Source organism: Nycticebus coucang, chromosome 8, assembly GCF_027406575.1.
Source record: "Nycticebus coucang isolate mNycCou1 chromosome 8, mNycCou1.pri, whole genome shotgun sequence".
In the NCBI taxonomy this organism is placed as follows: domain Eukaryota; kingdom Metazoa; phylum Chordata; class Mammalia; order Primates; family Lorisidae; genus Nycticebus; species Nycticebus coucang.
This window is the reverse complement of record NC_069787.1, coordinates 67,700,000-67,720,638: the sequence shown is the minus strand read 5'-3', so window position 1 is coordinate 67,720,638 and position 20,639 is coordinate 67,700,000. Positions and strand designations below refer to the sequence as shown.

General features: G+C 38.2%; 1 protein-coding gene across 1 annotated transcript in view; it reads right to left on the bottom strand.

The window, feature by feature from the left end:
• Window positions 1-1,748: 1,748 nt before the first annotated feature.
• The window catches only part of NR1D2 (nuclear receptor subfamily 1 group D member 2), a 39,644-nt gene continuing 20,753 nt past the window's right edge, over window positions 1,749-20,639 (bottom strand). The window contains exons 4-8 of the mRNA XM_053599549.1: window positions 18,803-18,947; window positions 16,235-16,857; window positions 13,700-13,885; window positions 12,008-12,218; window positions 1,749-5,111 (exon numbers count right to left, since the gene is read on the bottom strand). Of these exons, the coding sequence (XP_053455524.1) occupies window positions 4,915-5,111; window positions 12,008-12,218; window positions 13,700-13,885; window positions 16,235-16,857; window positions 18,803-18,947 (1,362 nt within the window). The 3' untranslated portion in view covers window positions 1,749-4,914. The remainder of the gene's footprint in view (window positions 5,112-12,007; window positions 12,219-13,699; window positions 13,886-16,234; window positions 16,858-18,802; window positions 18,948-20,639) is intronic.

Here is a 20,639-nt window from a genome sequence, read left to right as displayed (position 1 = left end):
GTATGGATAAGCTGTTCAAAGAAAAATGAGAAAATAGTTAAAAAAGAAAAAGAAAAAATAGAACTTACCTCAGGGATTTTTAGAAGATCATATTTGACTCTGTAGACTCCAGTAGGAAAAATGGAGAAAGTAATTTTAGGAACACCATATTCATCTGTAGATTTGGGTTTTGACTCTTTTTTAAAAAGCACTGATCCAACTCCCATCAGTAACTTATAGTAAAACGTATGGAAAATGTCTACATTCTGAGGATGCCCCCTATACACGCATCGAAGGGTCTGGAGAGGTTTGGGGCTTCCTCCAAGACCTCCCTTCAGGGCTCCTAAATCCATTCCATTCAGTGTCATTCTACACAGATTTCATACTCTGGTGTCTGAAAATCACTCCCCAGCAACCAACTCTCACATAGTAAAGAGCAACTCTGATGTGGCTACTAAAACATATGCCATACCTCTGCCCAAACTTTCAGACAGACAAAGAAAATCAAACATAACAAATGTTAACCACAGGCCTGAGTGTAAAAACTAAAGGCAGATCTGTGAACTAATTGTCTGTACTCATGTACTCACAGTTCATTTCTAAAATTCAGAAGGAATTTAACTCCTTTTGTTTTCTAAGGAACCAAACTTTCTAAGTAAGTGTGTGGTTGTTTTCTATCAAGTAAGTGTGTGGTTGTTTTCTATCAACCACACACTTACTTAAAGCTCAACGTTTTCTATTAGACCATGCAAAAAAGGGGGGGAAATAAAATGCAATCTGTGAAATAATCCACTGAATTTGATCAATATCCTAATCAACACCCAAAGTGGGTATAAGGCTAACAAAGTTTTTTTCTGCTAAGAGCACACATTCCAAGGAATCCCAAGTGCTCAGCACAGGGGGGGAAAGGTGGGAGGTGGGAGAGGGTTAGTGAATAAAGTTTGTTGAAAATGATTCCCACTAAACCCTTCCTTAAAGGATTCGTGATGCACATAAGGTAGAGAACAGGACTTACATAAAAATATCTCTATAACCTTATTTAACCCAGCATTTCCAACTTTATTTAATCAAGGAACCCATTTTTCCCACCTAAGATCAATTAATATTCACAGAAAAGTAGTGGCTATTACTGTTCTAAGAAACACTGTAGGTAACGCAGATTTAAGTAACTCTTTACTTTGCTAGTGTGGATACAACCAGCTGGAAAGGGAAAAGGGGATGGTCTTGCTGCAGCCTCACCCCATTCATGGCCAAGTCTAGATCAAGTATCCTTTTGGTTCCCCTCTCACCATCTCTGGCCCAGAAAGATTACCTGGTTATACACAACACACCATTATTCAGTTGACATTATAGAACATTATAAAATAGCAACAGCCTTTGCTGGAATCTCTAAACAAACTCAGAGGGGTTTTATGTTTGTTTGTTTTTAGAGAAAGAATCTTACTTTATCGTCCTTGGTAGAGTGCTGTGGCATCACAGTTCACAGCAACCTCCAACTCCTGGGCTTAGGCGATTCTCTTGCCTCAGCCTCCCGAGTAGCTGGGACTACAGGCGCCCACCACAATGCCTGGCTATTTTTTTGTTGCAGTTTGGCAGGGGCTGGGTTTGAACCCGCCACTCTCGGTATATGGGGCCGGCGTCCTACCCACTGAGCCACAGGCACCGCCCACAAATTCTGAGTTTTACATGAGATATGCTCAGGGGAAAGATAACTTGTAGTAAGTTAAGTCTTACAAAAGCATCCAGACAGACACCAAACACCACCACACTTGGTTAGAAATAATATTTATTGTCCCCTCCCCCCATGTACAGATTACTTCTCAGAAACATGAAGATATTATCCATGTTCTCTTCAATTACAGTTTATAGAAAATAAACTTAACTTCATATCCTATCAACAATGTATTTATCATTTTTTAAAACAATAGCCATTTTACTTTTCCACGTTAGTTCAAGAATAACTTCAAGTTTTATCTTCTGGATCAAATCAAGTCAATCTTTGTTTATCGGTAACAATTTCATGTCAGAGCCCCCCCCCCACCCCTAAAAAATTCTATATCCTAAGTGAGAAACTCTTCTTGTACATTCAGCAAACTTTATATTGGAAAAGAATTGAGATAGGTATTTACTCTCGTGCACAGTAATAAATCTAGCTGAGCTTCTACACCTTGCTTTGCAATGATGTTTACATAAAATAAATCATCTCTTATCAAGTTACAATGGCAATTTCTTGAAATGCAGATAGGAAAGCTATACACTTAATCCACTGAAATTTCCTTCTAATTTTTGATCTGTAATTAAACCATCAACATAAGGTTAAGATTCATCCCAAGATGTTTCCCATTTCCCTCAGCTATTTCTTTTGAAAAGCCTGAATCCTCTCTCAGATCATATAAAGAGATATGTTAAAAAGCACAGGAAAAAAATGTTTTAGCTTGCTGACATAATGCCCTGAAGTTTGCTGACATAATGCCCATATTTTAACTTTAAAATATAAAATTAGAGTTAAAGCATCACTTAATTCGTACAGTACATTAATCAATCAACAGTGTCCCACCAACTCAGAAGTTTCCTAAATTGGTTGTCTTCTCTGCATTTAGTAGATTTATAACCAAAGATTCAATCAAAGAATGTGCTTGTAATAGGCTGCTGGTTTAATTTTAGAATCAGAAGTTTCATATTTGGGCTATTTTCAAATATAGAAATGCTATGAGGGGCATACGAACTGTTAATTTTTTCCCCATTACCTATAGGAAGAATTCATTCAAATGAAATTTTATAAGACAAAATGCAAATCTATATATCTATATAGAGATGTATACATGTACATATTGAACCTAACTAAAGTTTTATAAGCAATACTAACAGTTCTGATTACACATTCCTAAAGACTTAATTGTTTTAAAGATACATGTTATAAAGAGACTTATGCAAAAGGCAAAAATTAACAATTAACATGATCTTTGGGGTTTTCAATATTACTTCAAAAGCTGTTTCTATCCCCCATAGAAGAAAACTATGCATTTGTTTATCTTAGGAAAAAAAATTATAAAAAGATAATGCTATCATGTAAAGAATTCACAAAAACTATACCGTATATCCCATAAAAGTCATACCTACTAAGGTAAATCACAATTATGGTTTATATTGTATTACAGACATCACCATTGCCTTTCCTCTTTAATAACGAGAGGGTTCAATTTTTTTTTTACTTACTTAACTAGCGCCACAGAAATTCAAGTCCCAGTAGCAACGAGTTAAACAAGATTACAAAATAGGGCATTCTGCTCACACATCATGAAAATAACAGGCTTAATGCAGTCAAGCAGACTCTTATTTTTGCAATTTTATATAATCCAAACTTTTTACAGAAGGCAACCTTTAACAAGAAAATCCAATTAATTGCTATTTTCCAGGGAAAAACATACATAAAATCCTCAACTTTGGTTATTTCTCCTACTGCCATATACAGAGGCTGATCTTTTCTATTTAATGAACCCCACTATTAGGAATGTGGATGAAATGTTTTTGACTATATACCATTTCCAAGCCTGCAGGTCACACACTAAATGATTTTTCAAATTATAGATTAAATCTATTTTCACAAAATCCCTGTAGTGTTATTTAGGAAAAAAAGAAGTGGACTCAGAACCACACACGCGCGCACACAGGGCATCATACTAAACACAGTTTCCTTAAACATTAGTTCTCCAGAAAGAATCAAAACTCTTTATCATCAAGCTGCAGCATGTGTATAAAGGACAGCAATGCAACCTTTTTTAGCACAAAAAAAAAAGAATATAAATGAACTTTTAAACAACTAGTACCTCGAACCAAAGATTTTACCAAAGATGAACTATAAAATACATACTTTTTAAAATCTGGGCTTAACTGCCTGTTGCACTTTTACATTAAGTGTTGCTTAAATAAACAAAATAGAGCATAAATTCAATATTCTACTGTCTAAACATTTTAAAGCAATGGTTATATTATCATCAACAGGTATAATGCACCTAATTTGGGTCTTTTGACACCTCTTGTTTTAAGTTTATTGTATGATAAAGTTAAGTTCTTCACAGTTTAAAATATTGTGAAGAAATATATTTAACTATATTCACATACATATTATGTACACATACTATGCATCTGATGTACCCATAAACTTTGAATATTTGTATATCAGGAGGATACCCCACACATATGCAGGAACCCTGAATAATAAATGGTTGGTGTGAACTGTGAAATGATTTCCTAGAAATGCTTAGAAATAAGAAAAGAATGTTATTATGAATAATTACAACAAAAATTTTACCTTATTTACATAGTGCCTATCTCCCAAGAGGTAAATATGCTTTACAGACATTTTTTAGTATCTCTTTGAGGGGCATTGGTAATACTATTGATTCTCATTTTCCACAACCAAGTAACCTGCCCAGGATCATACACTTTAACAGTGGCAGAGTAAAATACAGACATGAGATCTCCTAACTCCTCAAGTTTCCAATTATCAAACTAAATAGTCTTGTGGTGGCAACAAGATTTCCATCATTCAACAGAATATCTACTACAAAGGATTAATTTCTAAGTCCTCATATACTTGCGATTGTGCGTTATATTTATACCACAGGGAGATCAAAATGGTTTTTGGTTTGGCAGATGAAAAAGTCTAACATTCAGTGTGATTATAATTCAGTGTAACTTCTCCAGTTTAAGTGCGACACAGCTGATTGGTCTTTTGGGGAGATGCGGTCAACGTCTAATCGTGGCTGAAGAGCTCTCAATCCAAACAGCTACGGCATGATTACAGAGATAGCCTACAATCTTGTATTGTCTTAAACGTCTTTTCTATCTCCACATAAGGTATACACATATAAATAAGCATTTTAGCACAAAATGTACAGTTAGCATCAGTTCATCTTTAAATAAACAAAGGCCTTAAGGGTGAACTTTAAAGGCCAAGAGCTCCTCAGAGTGCATGTTGTTTAAAGATCGAAGATCTGGCAACTTTAGAAGTAGTTTTGTAAAAATAGAGGCCTCATTTGGATGGTTTTTCATTATTAAGGTCCTTAGGGCACGGATGAGAGTTTCCTGCAAAGCTTCCACGGAGTTGACATTTTCTATTCCAGAACGATCTGATGAGAGAAATAAGTAAATATGAAGGAGGGGACATATTATTAACATTAAATATAATTCTTGTTCATAAATCTCACTAATGAATTCAAACCAAAGTTATACACATTCAAACAAAGGCAAAGAATAACTGACAAACTTAAAAATCTCATTGGCAAATTTTCCAGCTATCTACTGTATTATAAAACACATTTGGGTGGCGCCTGTGGCTCAGTGAGTAGAGTGCTGGCCCCATATACCAAGGGTAGCGAGTTCAAACCCAGCCCCGGCCAAACTGCAACAAAAAAATAGCTGGCTGTTGTGGTGGGTGCCTATAGTCCCAGCTACTCGGGAGGCTGAGGCAAGAAAATCACCTAAGCCCAAGAGCTGGAGATTGCTGTGAGCTGTGATGCCACACCCCTCTACCGAGGGCAACAAAAAGAGACTCTGTCTCTAAAAAAAAAAAAACACACACACATTGACTGTGCTGGTGGCTTAGTGGGTAGGGTGCTGGCCACATACACTGAGGCTGGCAGGTTCGAACCCGGCCTGGGCCAGATAAAACAACAATTCCAACAACAACAAAAATAGCCGGGCATTGGATGGTGCCTGTGGTTCAGTGAGTAGGGCACGGGCCCTACAGAAGTGGTGGGTTCAAGCCCGACCCTGGCCAAAAACTGCAAAAAAAAAGCAGGGCATTGGTGGTGGGCACCTGTAGTCAGCTAAGGCAAGAGACTCTCTTAAGCCCAAGAGTTTGAGGTTGCTGTGAGCTGTGATGCCACAGCACCCTACTCAGGGTGACAGCCTGAGACTCTGTCTCAAAAAAATAAATAAATAAATAAAATAAAAACACATTACGTATATATCATACAATACATTTGATAAATTAAACTTCTTTACTGCTTAAGAATTTTTATTCACAAAAGATTCGAGGTTCTAAAAAAAATCAGAGGTTCTGATTTTTAAAACTTAATGACATCTGTTGATTTCAACTGCTTCTAGTTGGCAAAATAATGTAGTACATATTTTTACTATGTGGAATATATGCCCCTTTGTTATGTCAGCACGCACAGCAGGTAGCCTCCATAGTGGCCTCCAATGATCCTCTCATGCTGGTATGCACACCCTTGCATAATCCCCTCTCAAGTTGGCTACACTCACTCCTGTCATACAACATGTGAACAAATTAGTGAGTTGGCATCGCCAGCAATAAAGTATCTTAAAATTAGCCAAACCTCTGCCCACTTCTTATGAAAATAAAATGGTAGAAGTGATGTCAGACTTCTGACATTAGGTACAAAAAGCTATGGCCTCTGTCACTCTGCCATGTTATGAGCTGCCCTATGTAAAGACCCACGTAAGAACCTAAGAGTAGTCTCCAGACAATATTCTGCAAGGAACTGAGATGCTCAGTCCAGCAGCTTGCAAGAAACTGAACTTTGCCAATAAGCACATAAGCCTGAAAGCAGATCTTTCCTTACTCAAGCCTTCATAGGAGACCACACCCTGTCTACAGCTTGATTACAATCTTTTTTTTAATTTTTTTTTGAGACAGAGTCGCACTATGTTGCCCTCAGTAGAGTGCTGTAGCGTCACAGCTCACAGCAACCTCAAACTCTTGGGTTTAAGCGATTCTCTTGCCTCCCGACTACCAACTAGCTGGGACTACAGGCATCCACCACAATGCCCAGGTATTTTTTGGCTGTAATTGTCATTGTTGTTTGGCAGGCGCAGGCTGGGTTCGAACCTTCCAGCTCCGGTGTATGTGGCTGGAGCCCTAGCCACTGAGCTACAGTGCAAAGCCTTGACTACAATCTTCTAAGAAACCTTGAGTCAGAGGCACATATCATACCCCAACCCTCAATAACTGTGAGATAGTAAATGTTTCCATTTTTAACCAAGTTTTACAATAATTTGTTATATAATAACAGATAGCTAATACTATGCAACTGTATTATACTAGTTATACTACCCTATATTCACTTTTATTTAGCATACTGTTTATTATGTCATACAATATGTCAACAAATTAAGTGATTTGGCATTAACCAGCCACTAAAGTATCTTAAAATTAGCCAAACCTCTGTAGTTTGCCCACAGACTTTTTTTCAGCTACAAGGCCTTTGTCAGCTGCAAGGCCTATTTTCCCTCTTTACAATAGAGGGCAAAAGAAACATTCAAGGGCCCTCAGTAGTGAAGTTGTACTTGAAGTTGTAGTTGAAGAGGTCTTCCATTAAAAGTGGTGACTGAACCAAATTAAAATGATCTCAAATATGAATAAATATTGAAATAACTTTTCAAAAAAAAAAGTGGTAACTGAAGAAAAGCCACTTGCAGTGCAAATACTTAGAACAAAGATTAAAATATAATAGCATTGAAGGAAAGTTAGATTAACTCTAAATGCAGAAAAAATGAACTCCTGGCCTCAAGTGAGATCCTCCAGCCTCAGCCTCCCAAAGTGCTAGGATTACAGGAGTGAGCCACTGCGCCCAGCTTCTTCACATTTAACTTTAGCCATTCATAAGACCACCTTTGCAAAAATAATTAAATAATTAAATTAATTTTATGACTCAAGGGATTATTTTTTTTAAAAGAAAAAAAGAACTAAAGCCTTTAGTAATGCTTTGAATAGTTTCTCTTGCCTCTGATATTCAAGTAATTTTTAAACATTCTTGCACTTCATTAAATCATTCACCACTTACTGAATGTACATCTAGTTACTCTTCTAGGTGCCAGGGAATCAGGAGTGAACGAAACAAACCAAAATTCTGTCCTTTAAGGAGCTTACATTTTGGCAGAAAAAAGCACAGCCATGTGCCACATAATGATGTTTCAGTCAGCAACAGACTGCAAATACAATGGTGCTCCCGTGAAATTATCACAGAGCTGAAAGATTCCTATTGCCTAGTAATGCTGTAGTTGTCACAATATCATAGTGCAACACACTGCATGTTTGTGGCAATGCTGTTATAAACAAACCTACTGTGCTGCCAGTCACATAAAAGTCTAGCATGTACAATTATAAACAGTACATGATACTCAGTAATGATAATAAACTACTGTTATTAGTTTAAGTATTGATCTACTATCCTACACATTTTATCATTATTTTACAGTATACTCCTCCTACTTATTCAGAAAAAAAAAGTTAACTATAAAGCGGTCTCAGGTCCTTCAGGAGATATTCAGAAAGCGGCATTGTTATCATAGGAGATGACAACTCCAAGCATGTTATTACCCCTGATAGAACTTCCAGTGAGACCAAGATGCAGAGGTGGAAGGCAGTGACACTGGTGATTCTGACCCTGTGTAGCCTACTACTGTGTGTCTTAAAAGTTTGAAAAGTTAAAAAAAAAAAAAAATGTTCTCAGGAGGCTGAGGATCACTTGAGCCCAAGAGTTTGAGGTTACTGTGAGCTATGACGCCACAGCACTCTAGCCAGGATGACAAAGTGAGACCCCGTCTCAAAAAAAAAAAATAATAATATTTTGAATAGGAAAAAAAATCATGGAATAAGGTCATAAGGAAGGAAAATAATTTTGTACAGCTGTACAATGTGTTTAAGCTAAATGTTATTACAAAAGAGTCAAAAAGTTTGAAAATTTTTTAAAGTTTATAAAGTTACAATCAACCTAAGATTAATTTATTAATGAAGAAAAAGAAAATTAATAAATTTAGCATAGCAAGTGTACAGTGTTTATAAGTCTACAATAATGTCTTAGGCCTTCACATTCACCCACCCAGACAACTACAAGTCCTGCAAGCCCATTCATGGTAAATGCCCTATACAAGTGTACTGTTTCTTATTTTTCATGCTGTTATTTTTACTGTACCTGTATGTTTAGATATGTTTAGATACAGAAATCACTGTGAACTATTTCCAGAAGAGGAACAAGCTGTACAGGTTGGTAGCCCAGGAGGAATAGGCTATACCATAGAGCCCAGGTTTAATAGGCTATACCACCTACCCTGTGCTGTTCGCACAATAATGAAACCACCTAATGACTCTGTTCTCAAAACATATCTGTCACTCAGTGACACACGACTGTAATTCGTTTCAATCACAGGATCATCAATGTATAAGACAAAACAGTACGAATAATCGTAACCCTCACAATCAAAATAATCTAGATGGCCAAAGAAACAAAAAACTGGTAGTGGGGAAGGATATTTGAGTGGGTTATAAGTAGCTGGTCCTTCAGTGAATATTTTGTGTTTAGATGGTCTATGCTTTTTTATTTTGAGACAGTCTTACTTTGTCACCCTCGGTAGAGCGCTGTGGCATCATAGCTCACAGCAACCTCCAACTCTCGGATTCAAGTGATCCTCTTGCCTCAGCGGACCCATCAGCTGGGACTACAGGTTCCCACCACAATGCCCAGCTGTTTTTTTTAAGAAGCAAGGTCTCATTCTTGTCAGGCTGTTCTCAAACTCTTAAGCTCAAGTAGTCCACCCACCTCAGCCTCCCAGAGTATTAGGGTTAGAGGCATGGACCTACACTTCTTTTTTTTTTTTTTTTTTTTTTGGTTTTTGGCCGGGGCTGGGTTTGAACCCGCCACCTCCGGCATATGGGACCGGCGCCCTACTCCTTGAGCCACAGGTGCCACCCCGGACCTACACTTCTTTATACAACTCAGAACTCCAGGGAAATGGATGCCCATACCTTAAAAATGTAAATCATATTAAATCTTTCTGAACCTTTAATTTCGAAAATCATGGGTCTTTTATGACTGTAAGACCAAAGATCTAACTATAAATCTGGCTGCCTCATAAGCAATCTTCTGGAGACTATAATGTTAGAATGTACATCCTAAAGTGGAAATTCATCTTCTAAATAATGCACTAAATGCTACCCTACTACTTGCATAGTTTAATTTATGATATGTCTTCTTCTACTTCCTGAGCTGGTTCTTCATCTTGCTCCCAAGCCTGTACTCCTCAATCTAAGTATTCAATTCTTACTGGATAGAAGTCAAATACTTTCAATAAAAACTTCTATTTGGGGGCTTGGCGCCTGTGGTTCAAGTGGGTAAGGCACCAGCCACATACACCTGAGCTGGGCGGGTTCGAACCCAGCCCGGGCCCACCAAACAATGACGGCTACATCAAAAAACAATAGCCAGGCATTGTGGCAGGCGCCTGTAGTCCCAGCTACTTGGGAGGTGGAGGCAGGAGAATCACTTGAGCCCAGGAGTTGGAGGTTGCTGTGAGCTGTGATGCCATGGCAATCTACCCAGGGCTACAGCTTGATGTTGTGTCTCAAAAAAAAAAAAAAAAACTTCTATTTGGGTAGTGCCCATAGCTCGGTGGTAGTGCGCCGGCCACATACACCGAGGCTGGCAGGTTCGAACCCGGCCTGGGCCAGCTAAAACAACAATGACAATTTCAACAACAACAACAAAAAAAATAGCTGGGCATTATGGTGAGCGCCTGTAGTCCCAGCTACTTGGGAGGCCTAGGCAAGAGAATCTCTTAAGCCCAAGTGTTGGAGGTTGCTGTGAGCTGTGACACTGATGACAGCTTGAGACTGTCTCCCAGAAAAAAAAAAAAAAAAATCTTCTAAAAAAGACAATGAAATCTGTGTCTAAATGTGCTTTGGCCTCACACCTAAATGCCAATCCCTGATCTTCAACTAGAAGTAACTACTGACATTTTACATAACCTGAAAGAAAAAAAAAAAAAAAAACTTACTTTCCAGGTTTAATTCCCCTTTCATAGTATCAGAATTCTTTTAATCTCACAGGCAAATACCATGTTTAAGACTTTTCCCTCCCTTAGCAATTAGAGCTATTCTGTTAACAAGCAGCATAATGGAAAGGCTTTACGACCAAATTGGAGTTTGAATACCTGCTTACCCAATTAAAAATGTGACCTGGGACGGCACCCATAACTCAGTGTGTAGGGTGCCAGCCACATACAGTGAGGCTGGCGGGTTCAAACCTGGCCCGGGCCAGCAAAAAGAACAATGACAACTGCAACCAAAAAATAGCTGGGCATTGTGGCAGGCACCTTTAGTCCCAGATACTTGGGAGGCTGAGGCAAGAGAATCACTTAAGCCCAAGAGTTTGAGGTTGCAGTTTGAGGTTGCACGGCACTCTAGCCGTGGCTGCCTACCTAGGGCAACAGCTTGAGACTCTGCATCAAAGAAAAAAATGTCACCTGGGTAAATTATTTAACCCCTCTATTCCTCAAACCCCTTGCCTGTGTAACTGAAGATAACATATCCTAGCTCACAGAGGTTTGTTGTAAGGATAAAATACACAATGAGATCTAGAAATTAACATTTCTTCTGACAATAACCTAAAAAACCAAAAAATTAGAAAGCAACTATAGATTTCAAGGCAAGCAAAAAGTCATTTTAAAGATAAAGCAAACTATAAATGTTGCTTAATTCTAAGCAATTGATAGAGAATGGAAATAATCTATTTGTCATCTGGTACAAAACCATTCATTCCCCTTTCAGGCTGCAGGTTTAGGGGAGAGATTTACACTACCTTTTCTATCATTTCAACCCCACTATGTGAATGCCATGAGCTCTAGTTACATAATCGTGATACTGTAAATGCTGGGTTTTTACTTTCCAGCTTGGAAAATCTACTAGATGCCACAGCAAAAAAAAAAACTTAGATTGTATCTGGAGATACAATGTTCTAAAAAAATCCATGAAATTAAGATTCAGATGCATAAAATTATAAACAAAAGCTAAAGACTAAGAGTGGTAAATCTAAGTGGCCCAGATCTAAACATTACATGTATTTTACCCCTATAGCACTGACTGTACTGTCGTAATTTTTAAAAATTATGCAGAAGTAAACCGTTCACATAATTTAGCATCTTCCTTCACCTAATTAAATTCCACCTTCTCCCTAGTTGGTCACTATATGCTAGGTGAAACACAATTTTGAACCAGCTTGCTTACCTGCAGACACCAGGACAACTGCTGTAAACAAACTCATTTCTTCATCGCTAAGTTGGAGGGCATTGAGCTTCTCACTAAATTCAAACATAGAATTTAGCAGATCCCCTGCTCCCATTGAGTGTAAATCATCCACACTATACTTCTTTCCACTTAAAAAGGTGACAGTACGCTCCTTTGCATCAAATAACGATGCAAACCGTACCATTAAAACCTACAAAAAGAGAAAGACTTAACTGTATTTGGATAAGTTTAATAGTAATACTAAAAATAACATAGTATTCAAGTCAGTTACAAACATCCCATATATTTTTTTAAATCCAATATAAAAGAAAGTTGTCAAAGAAGAACTTTTACCTACAAACACTTTGTTAAGACAAATTATCTACCAAAGCAGTAAAAACTCCAAAAAGAAAGTCATTCTAACCATCAATGGCAAAATATTTGAACCCCATGATATTCTGAAACCCCACTAACAAAGATTCTGAAATGCAAATATAAAATTAAACCAAAAATAATGTCAAGAAGTTTAAAAATGGGCCCTGGCCAAAGGCATTAAAGAAACATTTTAGGCAACCAAGTATATACATGGTTTCAATGCCATAAGTAAAAATAGCAACATTTCAATGCAGCAACACTTGGAAACATCAAAACCCCAAATAGTCAAGACAAATGCAACAGCAGATAAACCCTAATTAGAATACATCAAGAAACTATAACCCAAAAAGACTACACACACAAAATTATCACAATCAGTTAACAATGATATGACTTACCTACCACACTAAAACCCAGGGAGAAAAAGTAAAAAGATAACCCTTGGTTCCCTTCTCCCATTGATCGTAGGTTCAAAGATTTGGTCCACCAAATATCAACTTCCCCCACCACCCAAAATTTCAGTGTTACGCTTAACGGAGGTCTGAGTAGGTCTCAAGGCTTCTCACACCTGAGCAGCAAAAGTGATGCCCTGGGACCAGCTAGAAGTGAAAGACACATAACTATCTGGCTCGGCACCCATAGCACAGTGGTTATGGCACCAGTCATACACCAGCCACATGCATCAGCTAAACAACAATAACAACTGCAACAAAAAATAGGTGGGCATTGTGGCGGGTGCCTATAGTCCCAGCTACTTGGGAAGCTGAGGCAAGAGAATCATTTGAGCCCAGGAGTTTGAGGTTGCTTTGAGTTGTGACACCATGGCACTCTACCAAGGGCAACGTGCTGAGACTCTGTCTCAAAAAAAAAAAAAAAAAAAAGACACGTAACTATCAATAGTACCAGGACAGGCAGTGCCTGAGTGCATCTGTATCCTATCAAAGTTGGCAGCATTGACTACTTTAGCCCACAAAAAACAGATCACTGCCAAAGAAGCTGGAGTAGAAAGGATCCTCAAGTAAGTACCCTGAAGCCAGAAGATCTGAGGTGGCACATCACTGATGTCTGATAAACCTCCCCCGATATATTCTGCAATCTCCTAAAAGGCAAAACCATATCTTATTCACCCTTCTTATTCTGTACTGAATAAACATCAGGCTAGGCTTTCAGTAGGTGTCTAACATTCTGCAGAAACTGCAAACCCCTCACCTGAAAGCAATACTAGAACCTGGAGTTCATATGCTAAGCTTACGTAGAAAAAAATGAAAACAAAATACAGCAGGCTCTCCATCAACATTCAAGACAAATAAAACCTACCTCAAAAGTTCCAGCCTTTAAAAGGTTGACCTGGTCATGCTGAGAGAGATCTCTGAATCCTGGAATACGTTTTGCAAATTCCACCACTTCTTTCACTGCTGGGGTGAAGCTCATTGAAAATTCTTCCCAGATTTCATGCCCTGATTTATGAGGATCCACATACGGAGACTTACTCATTGGACAAACCTAGTATACACAAAACAGAAAAACTCTTAAATTGTAAGAGATGGTAAAGAAATTTCTAAAGCAGCATTTTAATCATAAGAAACCCCAATATGAAAATTATCCCCAAACATGAGTAAAATCTACTGATACTAACACATTCTCCATCTGCCACTCACCTGACTACTAAAAGCCTCTTGGTCCCCTAATTTAAATAGCAAATAACTTACCATAAAAGATGTAGCAGAGCCTAAGCAAAAATATAATCTAAAATAAGCTATCTCAAAAACCTGCTGCACGGGTTTAAAAGCTTAATTTGTAACCCTGCCGCCACCTTATGCTGGTATATAGTGGTTTATGGTTTTCAAAACAAATTCACACATAATTTGTTTCTCAGTCCCACTGTTACGCCAGATTATAATTTCCACTTCTTAGATAAGGAAATGAGACTTTGGGAGGTTTAGTGACTTACACAAACACAGCTACAAGTCACGGGCCTAAGCCCAAACCTCCATTTAGTTCGTATTTCAAAACTCTCTTATTTCTATCCTAATTTAGCCTAATAAAGTGTGTGTGTTTTTGCAGTCCATCATAAAAAAAAAAAACTCTCTTATTTCTAAATAAGCAGAATTACAATGTTGTAATTTCCAAGAGGGAAAGATAACAAGGTGCCTCATTTTTTCAAAAAGGTCACTGACCATTTATTTCAGAAAACGATGGTGTGACCATTAATTTCCACACGTTCAATGAGGAAACAATGACTGCAGATACAAGGTGCACCTTGTAAGTGAGGACTGAATGAAGTGAAACGGGAAGTCAAGAAGTTACAAGAGGCCGGGCATGGTGGCTCACACCTGTAATCCTAGTACTCTTGAAGGCTGAGGCAGGTGGACTGCCTGAGTTCACAGGTTCAAGACCAGCCTGAGCCAGAGCAAGACCTTGTCTCTAAAAATAGCTGAGCATTGTGGTAGACGCCTGTAGTCCCAGCTACTTGAGAGGCTGAGGCAAGACAATTGCTTGAGCTCAAGAGTTTGAGGTTGCTGTGAGCTATGATGCCACGACACTCTACCGAGGGTGACAAAATGAGACTCTACTCCAAAAAAAAAAAAAAGTCATAAGAACACTAAAAAGGGGCGGCACCTGTGGCTCAGTCGGTAGGGCGCCGGCCCCATATACCGAAGGTGGCGGGTTCAAACCCGGCCCCGGCCAAACTGCAACCAAAAAATAGCCGGGCGTTGTGGCGGGTGCCTGTAGTCCCAGCTGCTCGGGAGGCTGAGGCAAGAGAATCGCCTAAGCCCAGGAGTTGGAAGTTGCTGTGAGCTGTGTGAGGCCACGGCACTCTACCGAGGGCCATATGGTGAGACTCTGTCTCTACAAAAAAAAAAAAAAAAAAAGAACACTAAAAAGATTATGAAATATGCACCATATACTCTATTAGTAAAATCAGTCTTTAAATACACTAAGTCCATACAAGATTCAGTAATGAGATAACTATAAAACCATGGAGAATATAATGAAGTCGAACCTAAACGCCTCAGATTTTTATGTCCTTAAGGGAGCCACTACACCTAACAAAATATAATGTCCATGGAATCAAATACTTGCAAACAACAAAAGCAGCTAAACATGAAGACTGAAGCAGAGTCAACTATTTTGAAAATAAAAAAAGAAGACTTTAATTACCTGACAGTAGAAAATATCAAGCATTATTCAAAGGACCTCATGGTTTAAACTGGAAATGGTGCAGTACTGATGGTTTTGATGAAATTTTGGCTGAATAAGAACACTGTACTTTCATGCAGAATGTTGTATTTGATTTAAAAAACTTGAATGATAATACGAGTAACATTAATTCATCTCATAGGATGAAGTCTAAGAAAACCCTTAGGAACTAATCTATTGAAAATTAAAATATTCCTAAATTCTCAAACAATAAAACATCTATGTTCTACATACAAAGACCTTTTTGCATTACAATGGTTTGAAAAAATACCTCCTCCCACAGAAATCAAAGAATTTCTGACTATGGCAAGCTAAAAGATCAGCCCTTTGAGAAAAATCCCAAAGCTATTAGGGAACTAATTAATCAGAATGCCTAAATTTTCAAAAGGATTTCTAAGAATTAAAGGATAATTCTACATGAATCATACTTTAGATAAAATCCTACCCCAATCACAGTATCAGTCAAATCACATGCTTGTACCTAGTTCTGTGTCAAATTAGGTCATTCAAAAAATATTATTTATTAAAACTATTTGACCCAAAATACTACACAAAACTGATTCTATAAATCTGATACCACCCCCCAAAATAAAAGAAAACCTTCAAGGCTTTCCTTGATACAAGATGAGCAAAAAATTGATTTCACTATACCAGATGCATTCTCCCTCCAGTGTTGCACAGGTAACTATTCTTGTTCTCATTCTGAGAAAATCCATCTATTGGAATTCTATCACATACTCTTTGAGTATAAGCATTGGAGAAGTTCATACAATGTCCATTTGCAATACAAATGGCATGCCCATTTGGATAATGCATTATGTTCCTCCCTTTGTACTGTCCATTGAGATGCTGCTGGCTGTCACTACAGGGGAAATGGCTAAGCCCACTGCCACAATGATCGTGATTTAAATTATATTGCTCCATATTCTTTGGGATCCTTTCTCCTCTCTGGGGTTGCATGGTCTCAGCTGAGTTTTCTCGATGCTCCTGATTATACATAAAGGTATCCTTGTGGGCTCTGGTCACCATGCCAATCACTTCTTCCTTTGCAAAATCAGAAGAGGGAGAAGAGCTTTTGATGTTTTCTTGCTCCATCTGAGGCTTGGGTCGCAGCTGCTCCTGGGCTGGTAAGGCTGTCTGTTCATGGTGCTCTACTAAAGTGTCATTCTGCAAGTGACCACTGAACTGGCTGTTCATCATGGTCTTCATCGCACTTTGCATTTCAATTAGCATCCTCTGTTTTTCACGCTTAGGAATACGACCAAACCGAACAGCTATTGAAGAAAAAGATATTTAACATCTATACTCTAAACAAGACCTATCTGTATAAAAAAATAATACAAAATTATCTCTGACAGCTATGGCATCTAGTCATACACATAAAAAATGTGTCTACATGTCTCTGGCCCAAAATTTTTTTAAATTTGCTGAAGTGGGAAAAGGAGACAATAGTTTCTGATATTTTCCTAAAACAAAGCTAGGGTGAAGATCTATCTCCTAGGTATTTTATAAGCAAAATCTAAGGGGAAAAAATATGAAATTAACTAATGAAAACCACAGTTTCAAGCACACCAGCATTGCTATACATCTTATTAACAAAGCTGAAGGCTCTGTTCTCAAGAAAGCATGGGGATTCAGCTATCCACATCCATTAACATTAATGGAACCCAGCAGGTCCCATCAGTCCCTGAATATCTGACCCTTGTCAATTCATTTTTGTAATGTGTCAAGATCTAACTATTAAATCACTGAGTCTCTACATTTTGTCTTCCTAGAAAAGAATTTTTTGAGACAGGGTCTCACTCTGTCACCCCTCTTAGAGGGCAGTGGCATCATCACAGCTCACTGCAACCTCAAACTCCTGGGCTCTTCAGATCCTCCTGCCTCAACTTCCCAAAAGCTATGACAAGCTGGGACTACAGTTGTGCACTGCCACCTTCTGCTTATTTTGCTACTGATTTGTAGAGATGGGGTCTCATTCATGCTTAGGCTGGCCTCAAACTTCTGGCCTCAATCAATCCTCCCATCTTGCCCACACCTTGCCCAAAAAAATCTTAAAAAAACAAACAAAAAAAAAATAGAAAAAAAGAAAAAAGCACTCACCCCACAAATAATAGAAATGCAGTTGTAGAGGCAAAAAACTCTAGTTGGATTTTAATTTAAATCAATGAAATAAGTAAAAATGAAATCAGTTATCCTCCATTCTTATAGAAGCTAGCCTTAGAAGGTGTTAGGTCTCATCCTTTACCTCTACTCCTTCCTTCACAAATGACTGCTTGTTTTATTTTGGGGGTTGGGGGCAGTAACAATATCCATCAATTCTTTTTATAGTACTAGTACTTCTAGTCTATTAAAATATTTCAAACAACTGCAAAAAAATATATATCAATTGCTGAAAACTGTTAGTCAAGAAACTCCTTATTGCAGTACTCTACTTCTGTATCAGTAAGATATTAGAGTAACTTAAAGGATTGCTTAAATGACCCTTTGCTAAATAAATATGAAGTTCATCTGTGGCAACTCAATTAACCTACTAAACTAATCCCTGTGAAAACTTCATGCCTCTGTAATGTTACTTAAAACAGAAACTATCCAAAAAAAGATGTCCCTAAGCACAACAAAGACTCAAACCTTCCAAAAGTATCACCCACAGATAATACTTACAGTCCCACAAAATACCACAAAACTTATTTTAGTAGGAATGGCTCATGCTAAAATTGAGGAATCACCTCTATTCAAGACCCTAATTTTTTTTTCAATTTTGCATCTCTTTTCCATGTGTTCAAAATCTATGCCCCAAAAGTACACTATCATTTCAGGTAAGAAAGAGAGAGAGATAATTAATGTAAGAAATGAGTTCCAAAAAAAAAAAAAAAAAGAAATGAGTTCCTCAGTAATGCTAAGAAATCAAAAACAAAGGAGCTAAAGATTCCTATATCAAGAAAAACAAAACTTTTCTTAGAAAAAAAGGTAATAAAACTATTTTTTTAATGGTCTTTTTTTTAAGAAGCATGAGCCAAAAGCTATCTCTGAGGTAACAATGTTAAACTTTGACTTTAATAAATTTGCTTTCCTACAAAGCATCAAAATGTGTTTTTCAAAATATGCTCATCCAAAGTACAAAAGGGCTACTGGTAACTGGCTTATAGTTCTGTTATGCTAAGAAATAAAAGCCAAGCTCCATACACTTTAAAAACACTCTTTAAACTGGAAACATACCATCTCTTGACATCCCAACAGAAAGACACTTTTTGAAGCGACATTGCTGACATCTGTTCCTATTCATTCTCATTATAGAACAGTTTTCATTCTTCAGGCACTTCTTGTACTGGATGTTTTGTTGAATACTTCTCCGAAAGAAACCCTAAGAACACAGGAAGATTTAATAATGTCCAAATGAAGTCCTTATAAGCACTGCCCCATCCCTATCTATGTAGTATATAAATAGCTACCTGGGAAATAATTTTGAACAGAGGGAAATATATATTGACACTCAAGAGTTTAAACGGATTCGTGCTGGCATGAGTAAACACCAACACCAACTAGTCAAACAGAAGTCTTTTTCCTTTTGGAGACTCTTTATGCTTGCCCAAAGCATCCCTTCTAACAACTACACTTCATCCTCTCAAGAGATCCTGCCTGCAGCCTCAGTTTCCATCTCATACTTTTAATCACATACAAATTCCAAAACTCTTGAAATATAAATGACTGATTTTTTTTTTTTTTTGAGACAGAGTCTTACTATGTGGCCCGCCCTCGGTAGAGTGCCATAGCGTCACAGCTCACAGCAACCTCAAACTCTTGGGCTTAAGTGATTCTCTTGCCCTAGCCTCCCAAGTAGCTGGGACTACAGGCACCGCCACAACACCTGGCTATTTTTATGTTGTTGATGTAGTTGTCATTGTTGTTTGGCAGGCCCAGGCTGGGTTCGAACCCACCAGCTCCGATGTATGTGACTGGCACCCTAGCCACTGAGCTACAGGAGCTCAGCCAAATAACTAATTTTTAAAACATTGAGAAAAGGCTGGGCAAAAGTGGCTCACTCAGACTGACAGTTTTTTGTTGACTCTGTCTCAAAAAAAAAGAAAAAGAAAAAGTTGAGAACAGTGTTTGATAGCTATAACTCCCTCACTAGACCTCAGATTATATTAGTAGATATTGGTGTTTCCTGAATGTGCCAACACAGGCAAGGCCTATTTATGCATGCCAGATGCCCCTGCCTAAGTGTCAGTAACAGGTAACGATCCAAGGAAAAACAGCCACCAAGCAGAAGGCTACAAACAGCTGCCTTTACTCCACAAACAATTTGATTACATGTTTTGTGACAGGACTTCAAAGATCTCCAGCTTAATGATTCTAGGAACATCAGAAAACTCAAAAACAGGGTGGCGCCTGTGGCTCAACGGAGTAGGGCACCAGCCCCATATGCTGGAGGTGGCGGGTTCAAACCCTGCCCCAGCCAAAAACTGCAAAAAAAAGAAAAAGAAAACTCAAAAACACAATGCACGAAATTACGGCCAGGTGCAGTAGCTCACGCTATAATCCCAGCATTCTGGGAGGCTGAGCTCAGGAGTTCGAGACCAGCCTGAGCAAGACAGAAACACCCCATCTCTAAAAATAATGGCGCCTGTGACTCAAAGGAGTAGGGCACCGGCCCCCATATGCCGGAGGTGGTGGGTTCAAACCCAGTCCCAGACAAAAAAAAACTGCAAAAAAAATAAAAAATAAAAATAACCAGGCGTTGTGGCGGGTGCCTGTAGTCCCAGCTACTCAGGAGGCTGTGGCGGGTGCCTGTAGTCCCAGCTACTCAGGAGGCTTACTCTCACTTAAGCCCAAGAGTTTGAGGTTGCTGTGAGTTATGATGCCATGACACTCTACCAAGAGCCATATAGTGAGACCTTATCTCAAAAAAAAAAAAAAAAAAAAAGAAATTAAACTGTATTTTCCTTGAGTATCTTAACTACACATTTCATGAATTTATATTGTTTGTGGAATACAACATTTTTAAATTTTATTACTGTGATACTGTCTGCTTGACTTAGACACTATAAGAGCT